Raw genomic sequence first — 21369 nt, forward strand, 5'->3', positions numbered from 1 at the left:
CCCCCGCTGTCCGGCTGCTCCCGCGGGGGCAGCTCTTCCTCCTCCGGGGCATTTTCCACGTGCTGTGTTGTCTCCGTTATCGAGGCAGGTCTTTTTCTTAAGTAATTTGCTTGGACTTAGCCATTTACTTCCTCAGCACTTTTATTAACTTGCACTTTTTGGTTGGAGTGACAGCTAACTGTTTTTGTTTTTTAAACCAAGGTTACACCTTTGGAACCATTTTAAGTGGGAAGCCTGACTAACCCGGGGTCTGATGATGCCCCACTCTCAGAACTGAAAGCTGACAAGGGTAGATTAGTGTTCAGAGACTCCTCCAAAGCCACACCCTTCTGGAAGTCATGCAAAGCACAACACTCTAGTCTGTAGAATCCCAGCATGCAAATTAGGGACATCTTGGCTGACACGTAATGTAACTTTGATATATTTAAAATAATAAAAAATCAAAACCATTAATACCTGTATATGAAAGACGATTGTTAAACCAGCAAATTCTGTTTTTCTCTTAAATTTTTTTTTGCTTCTTGGTTTAGCAGACAAGTAGATAATAGGTATCTGAGGATTAAGAAGAACTTGGTTGAGTTGAGACCTTTGATCTAGTCAAGAATTCTTAACTGTTCTAAACACTTGGGGTGGTGAAGGAGGGGTGTAGGTGTCTTGAAATGGAAACAGAGCTCTAGGACAAGCCAGCTCACCACTGTGGCCCCTGGGCTGGAAATAGTCACTTGCTGAGGTGTTACTAGTGTGACTGAGGGCCCGACTGAGTCCTGGGGGAAAGTCCTGTGTCCTGGCCTCCTCCATCTGCTGGAAGGCTTCCAGATCTCACACGTCTGAAGACTCTAGGAAGCTGCAAGTCAGCTTCCAGGTCTGATCAAGTTCCCTTTCAAAATCTTTCGCTGGCTGCCTTGACTGCTTAGCCTTCAGAGCTTTGTATCCCAACAATTTTCCCAGACAAGTGTGCACAAGTGGCTGTCTAATAGACCAGGAGGGCAGGAAATCTGCCTTACTCATCCTTGTTTCTTCTGGCTCATTGTGGGTGTGACATACATTGTTAAACAAATTTCTGAATAACTAGAGCACCTATTATATACAGGGCGCTTTATATATAATCTCATTTAGTCCTCTCAGTGGGTGTATGAGGTTAGTATTTCACTGACTGAGAAAAACTCAGAAAGTGACTTGCCTAAGTAAGATACATAGTTATCAGGAGAGACAGGAGTTAAACCTCTACTGATCAGACATGGGCCCATTATGGATGGATAATTTGTTATTTTCATAATCAATATAGATAGATTATTTGTTTTCATTCACAGAATCTTCTATAGCCTCAGCTAATTTTAAAAATAATGTGATTAATAGCATAAAGTGGCAAGTTGGCTGCATGTACTAGAAGATTTAGAAAATATTTCTTTGCTTTCATCTAGTTATTTCACTTTTAGGAATTTACCCTTGGGAAATATCTATAATAATAAAAGTATAATATGCTAATTAGACCATACGTCCTTCTGGATGACCTTCTGGACGAAGCCAGGGCTGCAGGGGAAGCCTGGGTCCCAGGTGCTGGAGGGAAGCCCGGGTCCTGGGTGCCAGAGGGAAGTCTGTGCCGGCAGCTGGGGAAAGGAAGGCCTACTCTTGCATGAATTTTGTGCATAGGGCCTCTAGTGGATGTATAAAAATGTAACAAATGAGGATGCTCATCTCAGTAATATTATATGTTATGTATTACTATGTATAGAGAAACATTGGAAGCAATCTAAATGTCTACCATAGGGATTGGTTAATTAAATATGACAGTCCTGATGAGGAATTGCTAATGATAGGCTGCTAAGTGAAAAAAGCATGTTAAAAAACTAACTATAAATATCATGACCTCTTTTTGTTTAAAGATTATACACATACACATATATACACACATCACATACGTGCACACACATATATGTGTATACATGTGTGTGTGTATACATACACTCTGGTATGATTATGATTGATTTCATTTTCTTTTTTTAGTTTAAAAACTATTTTTGAGATTTTTCAACAGTCTGTTACTTTTATAACAGAAAAAATGTTAAATAAAAAAAAAAAGAGGGTAAGAACTTACTCATCAAATGCCTAAGTTAGATCAACCTTTAAGTAGTTAAAATTATTCAAGTGGTAGAAGCAAACCAGTCTAAACTTGTCTATCAGGTTTAGCTCACAATCCCTTGGGATCACTTGAAAGGGAGAGAGAGATAAGAAACATCAATGATGAGAGAGAATCATTGATCGGCTGCCTCTTGCACGCCCCCTACTAGGGATCGAGCCTGCAACCTGGGCATGTGCCCTTAACTGGAATGGAACTCGGGACTCTTCAGTCCACAGGCTGATGCTCTATCCACTGAGCAAAACTGGCTAGGGCAAGATAAATAGCTCCTTAATCAAAACTATTATGCTCCAATGTAGCATCATGTACTACTCTTAAGTTGATAAAATATTTGCTGTTAGAAAAGGGCAACCTTACTTATTGGCAAAAAGATTTAAAAAATATTTTCAATTATTTGGTTTTACATACACAAGATTAACCCAAACCTTTGAAACCAATCAGAATTAAGTGCCACTAGTCTGTATGTTTTACTTCTGATTCATAGGCAAACATGGAACTCATAAAGTCTTTTCTCTGTGGTGTTGAATAATTTCTCACAGAGTGTAAAGTAGATGGTTCAGTAGGACTCTGACCATTAAAGTTTATTAACCATATTAGTTAATACTTATTAATATTAAGATATTGGTAATACAGTAATGCCTTACTCTTAGAAAAGAAATTTTTAAATTTCAAGTCAAAAGTGTTGGTTTTTATTATACAAGGACTTTTTGGACAAAAGAATATTTCTGCATGTGCTTGATTTAACAAAAGTTACCTATATAAAAACCCAGTGACCCTTATGGCAGAACGACCAGAACGACTGGTTGCTATAATGTGTACTGACTACCAGGGGGCAGACACTAAATGCAGGAGCTGCCCTCTGGTGGTCAGTGTGCTCCCACCTGGGGAGTGCTCCTCAGCCAGAAGCCGGGCTCATGGCTGGCAAGTTCAGCGGCGGAGCCTCTCCCGCCTCCATGGCAGCGCTAAGGAGCATCGAGGCAAGCGGTAAGGAGTGAGCAGGTGGGCGGTTAGGAGCGAGGGGTCCTGGGCTGAGGGACCCCCCTCCCCCCCCAAATTCCATGCATTGGGCCTCTAGTTTATATATATTTTAGAGTTATGTGACATTATATATGCCTGTAATAAATTTTCTTATCTTTTTTATTAGACAAAGTTGTTAAATGTGGGTAAGCAAAAAGAAGAAACTTGAAATAATCAGTAATCTAACCACTAATGACTTTTGGTGTATTGTGTGTGTGTGTGTGTATGTGTGTGTTTGCATGCACATGTGCGTGCTGTGTGCTTATGTAATCATGCTGTGTATGCTATTTTGAAACCTGCTTTTTATATTAATATGAATATCTTGTAATATAAGTGTCAACTACATTATGGTTACTTTTACTTACGTATGCTCTATAATGTTTGAATTGTTTATTTAATTGACAGACATTGCAACCACATTATTTTAAACTCAAAAGGACTATTATTTGTAATAAACTGGACCCTCACTAAGATGCTTTTATTGAGTTTGTGTTGTAAGACAGCCTTATAAACGGGATTAACCTTGTAACTTTTGAAATGACAAATTGTTCCTCAAAAAAGATATAAGCAAGTCCTACTGAAGGGCAATTTCTACTTTCTAATAATTAGAGTTAATAGGAGCTTCTAATATATTTTTGCTTTTAACCGAAATGAAGTAGTTTGGTTTATTAATCTCTTGGGTTGCAACTGTAAAATTTGCTTATTTATATAATTTTCAATGCATAGTAACAAATAATGGGGATTAAAAGTTTGGTCCTAAAGACTTAGCTGGCATTTTTTGTGATTTTATTGTACTTAAAAATTTTCCCCCCCATTTTTCATTTACAGTTGATGTACAATATTATATGAATTTCAGTTGTACAACCCAGTGATTAGACACTTGTATAACTTATGAAGTGATCACCATGATAAATCTAGTACCCATGTGATACCATACATAGTTATTACAGTACTAGAGGCCCTATGAACGAAATTTGTGCAAGAGTAGGCCCGACTGCCTTGGCCCTCGCAGTCCCGCTCTGCTGTTCGGCTATTTGGTCGATTTGCATATTACGCTTTTATTACTATAGATTATTGACTATATTCCCTATGCTATACTTTATGTCCTATGGCTAGTCTGTAAGTACTGATTTGTACTTCTTAATCCCTTCACCCTATTTTTCCCATTGATTTTAGAGGGAGTGGATGGGAGGGAGGATGGGAGGAAGGGAGGAGAGAGAGAAACATCGATGTGAGAGACATAACAATCTGTTGCCTCCTGCATGAGCCCTGACCAGGGCTGGGATCAAACCTGCAACCCAGATACTTTGGTGCGTGGGCTGAAGGTCTAATCACTGAGTCATACTGGCCAGGGCAATGCTTTTACCCGTTTTACCCTCCCCCTCTGCCCTCATCCCATCTGGCAACCATAAAAATATTCTCTGTATCTATGAGTCTATTTCTGTTTTGCTTGTTTGTTTATTTTGTTTTTTAGATTCCACATATTAGTGGAATCATGACATTTGTCTTTGACTTATTTTTTTTTAAAAATATGTTTTATTGATTTTTTACAGAGAGGAAGGGAGAGGGATAGAGAGAAACATCGATGAAAGAGAAACATTGACCAGCTGCCTCCTGCACACCTCCTACTGGGGATGTGCCTGCAACCAAAGTACATGCCCTTGACCGTAATCGAACCTGGGACCCTTCAGTCTGCAGGCCGATGCTCTGTCCACTGAGCCAAACCGGTTAGGGCTGTCTGACTTATTTTAATCAGCACAATACCCTCTGGGTCCACCCATATTGTTGCAGATGGCAAGGTTTCATTTTTTTTTATGGCTGAGTAATATTCCGTTGTATATATGCACCACTTCTTTATCCATTTATCTGTTGATGGGCATGTAGGTTGCTTCCATATCTTTGCTATTGTAAATAATACTGCGGTGCACATATGGATGCATATATCTTTTGATTTAGTGTTTTGGGTTTCTTTGGATAAATACCCAAAAGTGAAATTGCTGGGTCCTTTTTGTCTCTTGTTTTAAAGTCTATTTTGTCTGTTAAAAATATTGCTCCCCTAGCTTTTTTTCGTTTCCATTTTCATGAAATATCTTCTTCTTTCCCTTTACCTTTACTTTAAGTCGGTGTTTTTTTAAAAAATCTGAAGTATCTTGTAGGCAGCATATGTAAGAGTCTTGTTTTTATCTGTTGAGATACTCTATATCTTTTGATTGGAGCATTTAATCAATTTACATTTAAAGTAATTGTCGATAGATATTTTTATTGCTATTTTATTATTCCTATTTTTGATCTTTTTCTTCAAAAATTTTTTATTCCTATTTTTGCTCTCTTTTCTCCTTCTGGTATCCCCATGATGAGAATGTTGGTATCTTTAATGTTGTCCCAGAGACCTTTTAAACTGTCCTCATTTTTTGGATTTTTTTTGTTTTGATTGCATGTTTTCTTCTAACTTATCTTCTAAACTAGAAGCCTGGTGCACAAATTCGTGCATGGGTGGGGTCCCTCAGCCTGGCCAGTGATCAGGGCCAATTGGGGCTGTCTTGCCCAGTCCTAATCGGGGCTGGCTGGCCAGGTGGATGGACCGCAGGAGTTTGGCTGTGGGAGTGCACTGACCACCAGGGGGCAGCTCCTGCATTGAGTGTCTGCTCCCTGGTGGTCAGTGCGCATCATAACGACCAGTGGACTGATCATAACAGTTGCTTAGGCTCATATATATATATACACATATATATATATATATTGCTGATTTGATCCTCTACTTCATCTAATCTACTATTAAGTCCCTCTAATGCAGTGATGGCGAACCTATGACACACATGTCAGAGGTGACACATGAACTCATTTTTTTGGTTGATTTTTCTTTGTTAAATGGCATTTAAATATATAAAATAAATATCAAAAATATAAGTCTTTGTTTTACTATGGTTGCAAATATCAAAAATTTCTATATGTGACACGGCACCAGAGTTAAGTTAGGGTTTTTCAAAATGCTGTCATGCTGAGCTCAAAAGGTTCGCCATCACTGCTCTAATGTATGTATTCTTCATTTCTGACTGGTTCTTTTTTTATGTTTTCTATCTTCATTTTTATGTTTCCTATTTCTTTGTTGAAGTTCTCACTGAGATCATTGAGCACCCTATAACTGGTTCTTTGAACTCTTTATCTGGTAGATTTCTTGTCTTCATTTTGTTTAGTTCGTTTTGTGGAGTTTTGATTTGTTCTTTCATTTGGGACATGTTTGTTTTCTCATATTGCCTGCCTTCCTGTGTTTCTTTCTATGTCAGGTACAGCTGCCACACCTCCCTATCTTGGTGCAGTTGCTCTATAGTAGGTGTCCTGTAGGACCCAGTGGCACAGGGCTCCCAGTCACTCAAGCTGGGTGTTCCAGGTGCGCAGTCCCCCTCACCACCCCATTTGGGCTCTGAGCACCCTCCTGTTGTAGTTGAGCCTTGATTGCTGTTGACACATCACTCTGTGGGATTGACCCCCAGGCAGATCAGCTGTGAGGACCGGCCATAACTATAGCGTAGGAACTGCTGTGCGGAGGCTGATTTCATGGAGAACTTGCTTCAGTGGGGCTTTGGTGCCTGTCGAGTCTGCCCCTTGAGTCACTCATGGAGGTGGTTGGATGGTACTCTGGTGTGGTCTGAAGCTGTCCACTGGTTGTACTTGTTCTGGGGCCTCCCAGGAGGTGCAGGCCAAGGTCAGCTGCTGCCTATGCCCTGCCCGGGACCACCTGATGAGCTACAAAGTGATTTGCAGATGATTGCCACTTGTGCTGAGGTTGGAGGTGCCTGTGAGATGCTAAGCTTCAAATTGAGGCTGGCTGCCACTGGTGCTGGGTTTCGGACTATTTAGCAAGAGGTCTGTGACATGGTGAGGCCAGGTGCTGCTTTTTAAGTGTTTTTGAACCTTTGAGAAATTTTAGGAAGGTCTGCAGCATGAGCCAAGAGAGGCTGGTTGTAAGGAAAAGCCACTGGAAGTGGCTTGGGTGGGCCTAAAAGTTGGGTGGGGTGGGTGTCTCAGGTAATCACCAGGCCTGGGAAACTGTGTTAGCCAGGTTAATGGAGACTCAGATATGGCACCCTCCTGTGCTGACAGGAGGAGGGCTCAGCAAAGGAACAGTGGCTTTTCTGCCAGCACTTTTGACTGGGAGAAAGCTGCCCCTCTAGCCCTTGCCCTGAAGCCAGATGATTGACCTCCTCCCCATATGTCCTGGCACCTTTCAAGCTGCCACCCAGTGCTGGAGCTCAGAGTGAGCGAGTCAGTCAGCGAATAAGTCTGTGTGGGCCCTTTAAGAGGACCTCCTGGGACTCCAGCAGCCCTCCATCCCACTCAGCCACAATCCCTGCTGGTTTTCACAGAAGTTGTGGGGACTTCTTTTCCCAGCACTGGAACCATGGGCTGGGAGGCCTGGAACCCCTTGCTCTTCAGGGGGACCTCCACCTCTCACAGCCAAGATATCCCTTCTGATTTTTAGCCAACACACATGGGTGTGAGACCAGCATTGTCTACCTCTCTATCCTTCTTACCAGTCTGGATGTTGCTTCTTCTGTATGTCCTTAGCTTTAGGACTTCTGTTCAGCTAGACTTCAGGCAGATATCAATGATGGTTATTCTATAGTTTATTTGTAATTTTGATGTGGTTATGAGAAGATACAAGTATGGTATTTACATGCTCTGCCATCTTGACAAGAAGCTTTGTATCCTAGTTTTAAAAAACACTTTTACATTTGTGTTTTGAGTAGATGACAAAAATTCCATGATAAAAATTAAAAACCCACAGCAAGTATAAAGTAAAAGTCTCCCTCCTACCCTGTCTCTTTGGCATCCAATTCCCCATTAGAGGCCACCAGTGCATCATTCTAGAGCAGTGATGGCGAACCTTTTGAGCTCGCGTGTCAGCATTTTGAAAAACCCTAACTTAACTCTGGTGCCGTGTCACATATAGAAATTTTTTGATATTTGCAACCATAGTAAAACAAAGACTTATATTTTTGATATTTATTTTATATATTTAAATGCCATTTAACAAAGAAAAATCAACCAAAAAAATGAGTTCGCGTGTCACCTCTGACATGCGTGTCATAGGTTCGCCATCACTGTTCTAGAGAGCTGTGCTACATAGGTATTTGTATGTGGAATACATAGGTATTTGTACTTTTGACAGATATTAATACACTGCCCTCCTGGAAGGTTAGCCTCCCAGCTAAGTGTGCAAATGCTTATTTCCCCAACAATTCACCAACACAATATTATGAAACTTTTGGGTCTCTGCCAATCTCATGGACGAAAGGGGTATCTTGATATTGCCTTAATTTGCCTTTTCCTTATCAATGGGGTTGGGCATCTTTATGTACTTATTGTATTTGAAAATTTCTAAGATGCCATTGATTGTAAGATGCATACTTATTAAAACGTGTGTGTATAAGGGATGGACATTTAACATTGATGAAATAAGGTAAATTCTATTAATGTGCTATTTGTAGTTCCTTTTCTGTGGACTTCCTGTTAATAGCCTTAGCCTGTAATCCATTAGAGAAACAGGCAGTGTTCTCATTGATTTGTAAGAGGTCTTTATATTTTAAGGAAATTAGCCCTTTGTCTCTGATAGGAGTTACAATTATTTTTCTCAGTCTGCTAACTTTGCCCTTGGTGGGTTTTTCCATGAAGAAATTGTGTGCGTACATGTTTGTATAGTTGAATTTATCGATCTTTTCCTCTAATGCTAATTGGGTTAGTGGTTTTCTTAGAAAGACCTTCTCCACTCTGAGATTATTTTTAAAATTCTCTCATGATTTTTTGGTATTGCTTTTATAATTTTTTTTTTAAACTCAGATATCTGATCCATCCTGAACTTATTTTGGCGCAGTATGTTAGGTATAAATCCAACTTTATGTTCATTGTTTTTTCCTACTGGGCAACCCACTTGTCCCAGTGCCACTGGTTGAATCTTCATTCACACTTACTTTTTATGTGTTTGTGTCTATTTCTAGATTTTTTTAGTATTTAAGAATTATTTCTAAAAATTATATGAGTGTTACACACGAATCCAATCTCATGAAAAAATTCAGTCAATAGTGAACTTTTAAAAAAGGGCTCTTTGCTTCTCCCTACTCCTTCATACTTTTTTTGAGATAATCATTGTTAATAGACCACCAATTATGCCATGTAGACCTTTTTCTACTACTTTTATGTATATGTCTGTAGTTTGAGGAATGTGGAGATTATGTTTGTCTGTCTGTCTGTCTATCTATCTATCTATCTATCTATCTATCATCTATCTATCTATCATGTGTAATATGCTGTAAGTTGCTTTTCAACCCACTAACTCTATGTCTTAAGAGTTCCATGGCAGTCTGTGAAGTTATACCTCATTATTCTTTTTAACCTCTGTATAGAGTCCATGTTATGAATGTTTCATACTTGATTTAACCACTCCCTTATTGTTGCACATCAAGGTTGTTTGCAATTTTTTCCTAATTTTAGCAAGGCTGTATATATAGCTTATAAAGTGTGTAGCATTGCTTCTCTTTAATTTGTGATAAGCCAAATTCTAACTATTTATGTGTGAAAAACTTAACTATTGTATAATTTGTGTGGAAGAACAACTGGACCACATTGAGTGATACGTTATTAATATTATGTGATGATCTTGTCTTTCCAGATAAAATTTGATGCTGGGACCCTCCTTCTTAGTACACATCGATTAATTTGGAGAGATCAGAGAAATCATGTAAGATACAGTTTTTTACATCTGTTCTAGGTTTTAAATCACTGAAGTTTTTCTTCTTTTTCTTCCTTTTTGGCAAACTATAAATAGATGCAGCAAATTTTTAATTTCAGAACGTTATTAGAGTGTGTGTCCCATATGATCTGTCTGAATGGAGTGCACATAGAGGGGGTATAGTGTTGTCCCTCATTCAGCTCCAGAAAAGTCTGTAGTTACTGAATAGAGAATCATGATGACTCCTGTTTTTAAAATACCAGTCAGATCCTACCTCATACCTGAATGTTCCATGTGTAACAGGAATAATTCTCCCATCAGTTTTTAGGGGTCCTTAAAAAGCCTCATTCATCCTCAGAACAACCCAGCCTTCTGATTGCTGTTGAGAATCAGGAGGATGGGTCTGCTGGGAAGTGCATGCTTTTACCTAGATATTGAGAAAAACAGCCTCTAAGTCACTCAGCAAGAGGAGAAACTCCTGTTTTTTCATTTCTAGGAAGGGAGAACAAGTTATGTGTATGCTAGTAGAGCTGATGTCTTTATTCCAAAGAACTTGAAAGTATTTGTGTTTGTGAATAAATTTCAGTGTTGCTTGTACAATAAACAATGTCTTCTACATTATTTTTATAATTGCTGTCTCTCCATCAAATTTTAATTCCACAGGTAAACTGTATACTGTACTGAGGCTCTTTGAAAGGTCACTAACCATTGCAAAATATAAGACTCTTTTTGGTTCCCAAGATCCAATATTGTCCCTTTAGTGGTGATATTTCTGTTGTTGATAATGCATGCCTTAGAACTATTAATGTTTTCTAACTCTTTTAAAAGAAATATACATTCAAGAAAAAAAAATTTTTTTGGAGGGATCGGTGTCTTTAAACTGTATGTTTATAAGTTAATCTTAGTATAATTTTTTGATTATCATATAAAGAGGCAAATTTAGAAATCTTTAAACCAGCCATTGAATGCCATTCATTTATAATAATTAAAAAATTAAATTTACTAATAAAGGGAAGCTATATTACTATTTTCTGTTTAAAATTTTGGGGGGGTGAGTGAACTATCTATACTAATAAAAGGGTAACATGCTAATTAGACCAGATGTCTTCCGGACGTCCTTCCGGCAAAGCCACGGTGGCGGGGGCCAAGGCAGAGATGGTTAGGGGTGATCAGGCTGACAGGGGAGAGCAGTTAGGGGCAATCAGGCTGGCAGGGGAGAGCAGTTAGGGACAATCAGGCCAGCAGGGGAGAGCAGTTAGGGGCGATCAGGCTGGCAGGGGAGAGCAGTTAGGGGTGATCAGGCCGGTGAGAGCAGGTAGGGGCGATCAGGCAGGCAGGCAGCGTGGTTAAGGGTGATCAGGCAGGCAGGCAGGTGAGCAGTTAGGAGCCAGCAGTCCCAGATTGCGAGAAGGATGTCCGACTGCCAGTTGAGGGGGATGTCCTCGGCAGTCGGACATCCCCCGAGGGGTCTCGGATTTGAGAGAGTGCAGGCCGGGCTGAAGGACCCCCCGCCCCCCCAAGAATTTTGTGCACCGGGCCTCTAGTAGGAAATTATAAAAGAAAATGAATAACACTCTTTATCTTTGTTTTGATTTACCTGTTTTATTTTTTGTTTTCTATATAAGAATATATTATAGCCTAGCTCTGGTGTGGCTTAGTGATTCAGCATCAACCCATGAACCGAGAGTCACTAATTTCCAGTCAGGACACATGCCTGGGTTGCAGGCTAGATCCTCGGTGGAGGGAGTGGAGGAGGCAGCCGATCAATGATGTGTCTGTCTCATTGATGTTTCTATCTCTCTATCCCTGTCCCTTATTCTCTTGAATCAATAAAAACATTTTAAAAAAGAATATAGTATATGTAAAAAGTTGCATATAAATATTACGTTTTAAAAATGTACCTACTGTGAAAACAAAGGTAGTTATAGCTGTTTTTAAAATCTTATGTTTTTCCACGTAGTAAAATGCCACCATAGTATTGCTTTCATTCAGTTATTCCTTAAATTTATTTAAGGAATATTCCTTAAATTTATTTAAGGAATAAAGTAAGATAATTATTATTTATTGTTTTTATTATTAAGTACCTTAAAGGTATTTGACATTCTATTAAGTGCTATAAAACAAGGATTTCTGACTGGTCTTATGAGTCATATTTTCTACTGATTTCCTCCTAGGAATGCTGCATGGCTATTCCTCTTTCTCAAATTGTGTTCATTGAAGAACAGGCGGCTGGAATTGGGAAAAGGTAAGGTCTGTATATTGTAGTTTTTATTCACAAAATACATTTTCATTCAAGCTATTATCATTAATTTAGTTAATTTACTGCTGTGCCATGACTACATATGGGGACATGAATCTAATGATTGTGTTTGGGGGCTTTATAAATAACTGTCCTTGGTCAGGAGTTCCCCTAGGAAGGTATTATCCTACCTTAAGCTCATTGATAAATGGAAGTCATTCTTAAAGCATGAATCAAGTACTAAGGTTTGCTATAATATCCTTGGGTCATAATAAATAAATGTGATCCAGTTGTCATTGTATATATTTCCACAGACATTTACTTTTAAATGTCTATGTATCTTGTTTAGTACCTAAAATCAGAAATGAAGAAAGGAACCGACTTTGCTCCTATTTCTAGTTGATCATTAAGTTTCTCACTTATATTTTTGATATATCAGTGTTAGGGTATCATAATATTTATTGTCCAAATTGGGACATTTATAAGTAATGGGAGTGCTGTTTATAATTGGACCTGTCAAGCATAAAATGGGACTGTCCCAGGCAAATCAGATGTGTCTGCCCTGGTTTAAAACCACAGGTTAAAATGTTTCTGTTTATTCAAGTATATACAGAATTCTGGCTTTATAGTTTAAGTGTATGTAATTGAGGTCAACTTATGAACAGATATTGCTGATGAGGAATTTTTTTCCACATGGGCCCATTTTTAGCTTTAGCATAGTTATATACTTTAATAGATGTTAAATAAGTGCTGAACTTCACTGGAAATGCAATGTATGCCTTAATTATAATGTAGCTAGCCTAAAAGATTGCTTACTTGACATAAAAGAAACTAACCAACATTTTGAAGAGTAATAAGGTATTTATTTTTAGAGTAGGCTATTTCTCTAATTTATGTTTTGCCCCTTGTCACTTCTTTCCATCTTATATGTTCTTTCTTTAAAATTTATTTTATTTTTTTATTGAGGTATAATTAACATACAATATTATATTAGTTTCAGTTGTACAGCATTTGATATTTGTATATGTTGGTTTTCTTTTTAAGTTCTACAAAGTAAAACTTTAAGAGTCTTTTAGATCATTTGAATTTTCCTCTGCTGTGTTATAAGGAAATCTAAACTATAACAAATATATTCAAAATAGTTACCTTCATATTAGTGTCTTATTTTTAAACATCTCCAGTGAGGAGGAATTTAATAATTTGCCAGGTTAACTTTTTTCAAATATTCTCTATAGTTTCTAGCTCCCCCTGCCCCAAATATTTATCGTATCTTATTGATTCAAAGATGTATGCATATTTTCATCCTTTAACAAAGAACCCAAGATGCTTCTTTGATTTGGTGGATTTTAAACTTAATGAAATATGATATTGAATGACTCAAGAAATGAATAGGTGAAAAAATTTGCATGGATCTTTTATGCTAACTTTGGAATTTTTAAACTTCACGTTGTATCATAATATTTTAGCTTTTCATTAGGTTTCATTTGACAAAATCTGATAGCAGGACTCAGGTTTTTTTAGTTTTAAAGATTATATAATGCTTTTGCTCAGTCATCCTATTCCCAATTGTCATAGTTTAGTTGCTCTAGTTGGCAGTTCATTTCAAACAGTCCTGTGGTTCTGCTTGCAGTTTTAAAAAAATTTTTTTTTATTGATTTCAGAGAGGAAGGGAGAGGGAGAGAGGGAGAGAGAGATAGAAACTGAATGATGAGAGAGAATCATTGACTGGCTGCCTCCTCACCCCTTCTCCCCCACTGGGGATCAAGCCTGCAACCCAGGCATGTGCCCTGACTGGGAATCGAACCGTGACCTTCTGGTTCATAGGTCGACGTTCAATCACTGAGCCATGCTGGCCAGGCTGCTTACACAGTTTGTTTGCTTATTGCACTTAAAGATATTCACCACAAAGGAATAGATGAAGAGTCCTTACATATTGGCCCCAGTTCACTAAACAAAACATTTGTTAAATTGAGGAGGCCCCACACATGGTATTTCACAGTGATATTTATGTAACCACCTGGGCCTAACCAAAGTAAAATTGCATAATAGGTGAATCTGTACTGTGGCCATAAAGAAAAAGCTTTAAGCTAGATATCCAAGATATTTTGGCTAAGTCTTTTGATTTTGCTAATCTTTATAGAAGAAGATTGTTTATTGAGCAGGTTGGGAAAAAAAAGAAAAAAATACATAAAACTGAACAAATGTAGTGGTATTTTTAATAGTATAGAAGATAATGGTAGTCATAAAGATGATGGTAATTTGTGTTACTAGAGCAGCACTGTTTTGAAAAATGTTTTTGCTATTGAATATTTTTCTAGGTCATACTGTTGATCAAGTGGCATTTTCCAAAAATGACAGTATAGAATGTTAGTTTTGGATGGTGTTTTAATAAAATGTCTGTTGGCCAGTTTTACAGAGATAAGTTTTTAAAAAAATATTTAAAATCATTTTTATTTATCAATTACAGTTGACATATTATATTAGTTTCTGATATATACTCCAGTGATTTAGACGTTATATAACTTACTAAATAATCATCCCAATAAATTTAGTACCCATCTGACACCATACATAATTATTAGAATATTATTGACTATACTAGAGGCCTGATGCACGAAGATTCGTGCAAGAATGGGCCTTCCTTCCCCTGGCTGCTGCCACTGCCTTCGCTCCGACCCGGAGCCACCTTTCTGCCTTCCCATGCTGCCCAGAGGCCCGGGGGCGGTGTGGAACACCCCACCTCTGGCCACTCAGTGCCTGTGTATGCAAATTAACCTGCCATTTTTGTTGGGTTAATTTGCATACTCACTCCTAACTGGCTGGTGGGCCTTGTGAAGGTATGATCAATTTGCATCTTTCTCTTTTATTAGTGTAGATTCCCTGTGCTGTACTTTACATCCTGATGACTATTCTGTAACAACCAATTTATACTTCTTAATCCCCTCACTCTTTTCACCCGTCCCTCCAACCCCCTCCCGTCTGGCAACCTTCAAAATGTTCTCTTTATCTATGAGTCTGTTTCTGTTCTGCTTGTTTATTTTGTTTTGTTTTTTAGATTAATTTGTTGATAGATACATATTTATTCATATTTTTTTCCTTCTTCTTCTTAAAGGAGACCCTTTAACATTTCATGTCATATAATACTGGTTTGATGGTAATGAATGCCTTTAGCTTTTTCTTGTCTGCGAAGCTCTTTATATGCCCTTCAATTCTAAATGATAGCTTTGCTGGTTAGAGTGATATTTGTTATAGGTCTTTGCTTTTCATCACCTTGAATATTACTTGCCACTCCCTTCTGGTCTGCAAAGTTTCTGTTGAGAAATCAGCTGACAGTCTTATGGGAGCTCCCTTGTAGATATACTAGAGTCCCAGTGCACAAATTTGTGCACTTGGCGGGTTCCCTCAGCCCGGCCTGCCCCTTCTCACAATCTGGGAGCCCTCCCTCCTTACCACCCACCTGTTTGCTATTCTTTAGTGTTGCCGCAGAGGCAGGAGAGGCTCTGCCACTGCTGCTGTGCTCACCAGCTATGAGCCTGGCTTCTGGCTGAGCGGTGCTCCCCCTGTGGGAGCACACTGAACACCAGGGGGCAGCTCCTGCATTGAGTGTCTGCCCCCTGATGGTCATTGCACATCATAGCGACTGGTCATTCCACCGTTTGGTCAATTTGCATATTAGCCTTTTATTATATAGGATAAGTCTGTTCTCTTGCTGTTTTTAAGATTCTCTCTTTGTCTTTAACCTTTTGCATTTCAATTATTTTGTGTCTTGGAGAGGCCTCTTTGGGTTCATCTTATTTGGGACTCTTCACTTCCTGGACTTGTATGTCTATTTCCTTCACTAGGTTAGGGAAGTTTTCTGTCATTATATTTTCAAATAGGTTTTCAATTTCTTGCTCTTTCTCTTCTCCTTCTGGCACCCCCATGAGGTGAATGTCAATATGCTTGAGGTTGTCCTAGAGCAGCCGTGGGCAAACTACGGCCCGAGGGCAGGATCCAGACTGTTTGAAATGAATAAAACTAAAAAAAAAAAAGACCGTACCCTTTTATGTAATGATGTTTACTTTGAATTTATATTAGTTCACACAAACACTCCATCCATGCTTTTGTTCCGGCCCTCCGGTCCAGTTTAAGAACCCATTGTGGCCCTCGAGTCAAAAAGTTTGCCCCCCCCTGTCCTAGAGTCTCCTTACACTATCTTCATATTTTTGGATTCTGTTTTCTTTTTGTTGTTCTGATTGGGTGATTTTTTACATCCTTATATTCCAAATCGCTGATTTGATTCTTGGCTTTGTCTACTCTACCGTTGAGTCCCTTTAAATTATTCTTTATTTCAGTTAGTATATCCTTCATTTCTGACTGGCTCTTTTTTATGGTTTTCATGTCCTTTTTTATGCTGTTGAAGTTCTCTCTAAGTTCAACTAGTTTTTCCCTAATTTTTTTTAAAAAAATATATTTTATTGATTTTTTACAGAGAGGAAGGGAGAGAGATAGAGAGTTAGAAACATCGATGAGAGAGAAACATCGATCAGCTGCCTCCTGCACATCTCCTACTGGGGATGTGCCCGCAACCCAGGTACATGCCCTTGACCGGAATCGAACCCGGGACCTTTCAGTCCGCAGGCCGACGCTCTATCCACCGAGCCAAACCGGTTTCGGCTATTTTATTGATTTTTTACAGAGAGGAAGGGAGAGGGATAGAGAGTCAGAAACATTGATGAGAGAGAAACATCGATCAGCTGCCTCCTGCACACTCCCTACTGGGTATGTGCCTGCAACCAAGGTACATGCCCTTGACCGGAATCAAACCTGGGACCCATGAGTCCGCAGCTGACGCTCTATCCACTGAGCCAAACCGGTCAGGGCTTCCCTAAATTTTTTTTGAGCATCCTTATAACCATTGCTTTGAACTCTTTATCTAGTACTTTGCTTGCTTTTAGTTCTTTTTCTGGAGATTTCTTCTGTTCTTTCATTTGGGACATGTTTCTTTGTCTTCTCATTTTGGCATCCTCCCTGTGTTTGTTTCTGTGTATTAGGTAGAGCTGCTATGTCTCCCAGGCTTGGTAGAGTGTCCAGTAGGGTCCAGTGGCACAGCCTCTCTGTTCACCTGAGCTGGGCACTCCAGTTGCGTCCCCTACCCCCAGTGGGATATGTACACCCTCCTGTTGTAGTTGAGCTTTGATTACTGTTGGCACCTCAATGGGAGGGATTTATCCTTCAGGCCAATCTGCTGCAAGGACTGGCTGTGACTATGACCACTGGGAAGGATTCCATAGATAAGTTTTCACATTTTGTTTTCAAATGAATAAAGTACTATGGTTAGGCAGAAATTATAGGCCCTGAGGTTACCTCTGGAGATGACTCTGTAGATGGACAACCCTAATCATAAACCAAAATCATAAACCACCCTAAATTTTGCAAATTTATTTTGAACTTATTTCTTGAAACCACATATTTAATCTATAGACCTAATAACTTGAACTTTTTTGTGCATAGCTTGCAAGTTTTAAGTAGAGATATTTTTGAAAGGTTCATTAATACTGAATTAATACAAACTTCAAAAGGATAGTCTTTGTTTCTATGTGAATTTTAAAAGTGATCTGAAATATATTAAAAGTTATAAAAATAGAATTAGTGATTTTAAAAGGCAATTTAATACATTACATTTGCTTTTTCTTTAGTGCTAAAATAGTGGTTCATCTTCACCCAGCTCCTCCTAACAAAGAGCTTGGTCCATTACAGAGTAGTAAGAACTCCTACATCAAACTCTCCTTCAAAGAACATGGCCAGATTGAGGTAAGTATATGAATAAAATTGGGCCATAAATGTGTGCTTGCATATATTTTTGTTTGTTAATATGATGGGAGGCAGTATTGTTTCCATATTGTCAGTATGATGTAGGCAACATAGGTTTCACCACATGTTTATAACAATTTTGATAGCTTATGTCTTATCAGTAAAGAATATGAAGTTTAGGTGACAGTGGGAACAATAAGTAGGAGTGTGTGGTCACAAGGAAAGAGTGGAAGCTAAGTCATGCCATTAGGCTACTAGTAAAGTTTTCAGTGGTATATGTAGTCCAGTTGAAGGCAGTTTATGAATTCCAACAAATCTAATCACTTGAGTGGTTCTTTTTTTACATATAAGCACTGGTCCCTTTCCATTTCTGAGCTATTCTGTTCCTGTGCCAATACCATATTACGTCAACACCACATTGTCATAATCCCTATAGCTTCAGAATTATGAGATTTTCAATTTCTCCACATTAATAATCTCTATTTTTTGTTAGTGTCCTGTCGTTATTAGTCCTTTGTTCTTACATATTAATTTTAGAATATAGTTTATATGTTCTGATTAATAAATTGCTGTATAAATATTTTTAGACATTTATAAGTGTGTTTTTATCTTCCCATTGATGTCATAACTTACTTATGTTCTTTTTCAATGGCTTCGCACCCAGTGCTCTTCACAACAATAGGCACTAAGTAAATATAAGTCACTAACTGAAGTCAATCTCACTGTAAGTGAAAAATATAGTTGATTTTTTTGTGAGCAGAGGCACATTTTAGCCCCAATTTCTGACTACACGTTTTAACTAGACAAATTATTCTTAACTTTCTTCATGGTTAATGGTTGTATATTTTTCTTGGCACTGTGTCTGTTTCACTATAAGTTGAAAACAATCCACATAGGCAGAATTGTTTAAAGCAAGTCTATTTATTTCATTGTCACTCATCTCTTTGTTGAAATAGCTTGCTTTGTATAGAAGGTCAGTTCCTTCTTTTTTTTTCTTTATTCTTTCTGAAGTTGATCCAAGAAGAGAACTTCCTTTGATTTTCTTTGATGTCTCTGAGAACTCTAAGCTTGTTGCAAATGATGGACTAGACCTTTCAACTAAAGAAATGTTAAGTAATTAATTCAATGAGGATGCCACAACCTGACTGACTCATTTAAAGTGTATCTATGTGTATAACAGTTTTATAGGCGTTTATCAGAGGAAATGACACAGAGAAGATGGGAGAATATGCCAGTTTCCCAGTCATTCCAAACAAATAGAGGACCACAGGTATTTTTAAAACTGTTTCTTAATCTAGTGTTTTCAGCTCTGTACTTGGATCTTTATTAAGTAATAAGATATCTGTGATTATAGAACTTTCCAGAAACAAAATAATGATATTTGATTAAAAATTTATTTTCATAGAACCTAACTTAGTGCTCGTAGACAGTAAACACTTAGTAAAAAGTAATTACTACTTACCAGAGTAATTTCTGGAGTGGTAGAAGTTAGATTCCACTGACTTCATCCTGTTGTTCATAATCCATGTGGCATCTAAGAGAACTGACAATAAATACTACTGGTGACATTTTCCAGGCCAGTCTAAATTAACCACCAACTGTGAACAGATGCTCATATGTGTAAAAGCAATTTGTACAATAACTATCAAGTACCAAAACTTTTAACTGTTTTTTGAGACCCTATTAAGTATCTGATACATACATAATAGGTTGCCAAAGAACAAAAATGGATAGGAAATTTAATTTATATCTGAAATGAAAAGTAAAATATGCCATTTATTGTATCTTCGGTGCTTCTTTAGAATGATTTGAAGATTGTCATATACAGCAAGAAACTGACCAATGTTTTGAAAGGAAACTAGATGGAGTTGTATGCTGTTTTTCTTTGGTTCTTTGTGGTCCTTTCCCGTCATTGAAAACACAGTGTGGTGGGTTACAAAAGATTGTGTCCTTCCTATTGTGTATGTTTTATTTTCTACTTTTGATTTTCAGCCAGGAAGAATAAGGGCTGTAGGAATTGTAGGTATTGAAAGGAAACTGGAAGAAAAAAGAAAAGAAACTGACAAAAACATTTCTGAGGTAATTCTTACACAAGTTCCGGTCATCTGTCTTTTTCAGCCATGTGTGTTTATTCTTTTGGATAAAACTGACTAATTCCATTCTGTATATTGGAATATTTATTAGAATATTCAGTTTGCCTGAAGCTATACAATATCTTATTCCATTTAACAGGTCCACTTCAGGTTGGCAAAATTTAGCCAAAATGTGTTTTGAAAACTTTTTCCAAAAAGGAATAACAAAGAAATGCAAATCTGATTTTTGTGATGTTAGAAAATATCATGGAATATTGTGTGTAAATTTTAAAATCTAGATGAAATGGATTGGCGGATACTCTTAATGAATTCAAGGTCCACTTTATAATTATTTTGGTTAACTTAATTGAGGGGAAAATGCTATTCTGTGGCCCTTAACCCTGGTCAGACTGTACATAATATAATGCTGATAACCACTCAGGGACCAGACACAGAAACAGTCAGGAATGGATCAAACCAGCCCATCATCTAACAGTGGTTCTCAACCTTCTGGCCCTTTAAATACAGTTCCTCATGTTGTGACCCAACCATAAAATTATTTTCGTTGCTACTTCATAACTAATGTTGCTACAGTTATGAATCGTAATGTAAATATCTGATATGCAGGATGGTCTTAGGCGCCCCTGTGAAAGGGTCGTTCGACCGCCAAAGGGGTCGCAACCCACAGGTTGAGAACTGCTGACTAGGAGAACAACCCTGAGTATTACGTTAGAATGTTTCTGAAACTTTATATGAGAAAATTCAAGCAAAGGGAACAGAACTGTGGTCAAGAAAACCAGTTATGCATCCAGAGGCTTATTTAGACTCATGTTTGATCCTTTTGGTAAGAATAGAGGTCTGCGTTCTTTCATCAGGAGGCACATCATGTCTCTTTTTTAAAAATATGTTTTATTGATTTCAGAGAGTATGGGAGAGGGAGAGAGATAGAAACATCAATCAATGATCAGAGAATCATTGATCAGCTGCCTCCTGCACGCACCCTACTGGGGATCGAGCCTGCAACCCCAGCATGTGCCCTGACTGGAATCAAGTCTGACCTTTGGTTAATAGGTCTACACTCAACCACTGAGCTACACTAGCCAGGCAATGTCTCTTTTTATGATGTCAGCAGATGTTAATGTTCAGTGCATAAATCTATCGGTTTATTGGTGGTTGCAAATGGTGATAGTCAATGATTTATTTTTCATTTATTAGTTGGAATACTCTCTAAAGAGATGCTTCCCTTCATTTACTATTTAGCTACTCAGTGATATAGTTCATATAGGGAAGGCAAGGATAAGGGTTTTTTCCTCCCCTTTATTCTCAGGATAATAAATTGGTTCCTTATCCTCCAAAGGTGATTAACTAGGTTATCTTTTTTTTA

The 21369-nt window shown here is 38.1% G+C and overlaps 1 protein-coding gene across 2 annotated transcripts in view; it reads left to right on the forward strand.

Moving 5' to 3' along the window:
- VPS36 (vacuolar protein sorting 36 homolog) overlaps positions 1 to 21369 on the forward strand; it is a 36499-nt gene that overhangs the window by 981 nt on the left and 14149 nt on the right. For both annotated transcript variants that reach the window (XM_006083573.3, XM_006083571.3), the window contains exons 2-6: positions 9822 to 9890; positions 12056 to 12126; positions 17799 to 17913; positions 19094 to 19183; positions 19906 to 19992. In XM_006083573.3, coding sequence (XP_006083635.1) covers positions 9822 to 9890; positions 12056 to 12126; positions 17799 to 17913; positions 19094 to 19183; positions 19906 to 19992 — 432 coding nt within the window. The remainder of the gene's footprint in view (positions 1 to 9821; positions 9891 to 12055; positions 12127 to 17798; positions 17914 to 19093; positions 19184 to 19905; positions 19993 to 21369) is intronic.

Source organism: Myotis lucifugus, unplaced genomic scaffold (assembly GCF_000147115.1).
Source record: "Myotis lucifugus unplaced genomic scaffold, Myoluc2.0 scaffold_7, whole genome shotgun sequence".
Lineage (NCBI taxonomy): Eukaryota > Metazoa > Chordata > Mammalia > Chiroptera > Vespertilionidae > Myotis > Myotis lucifugus.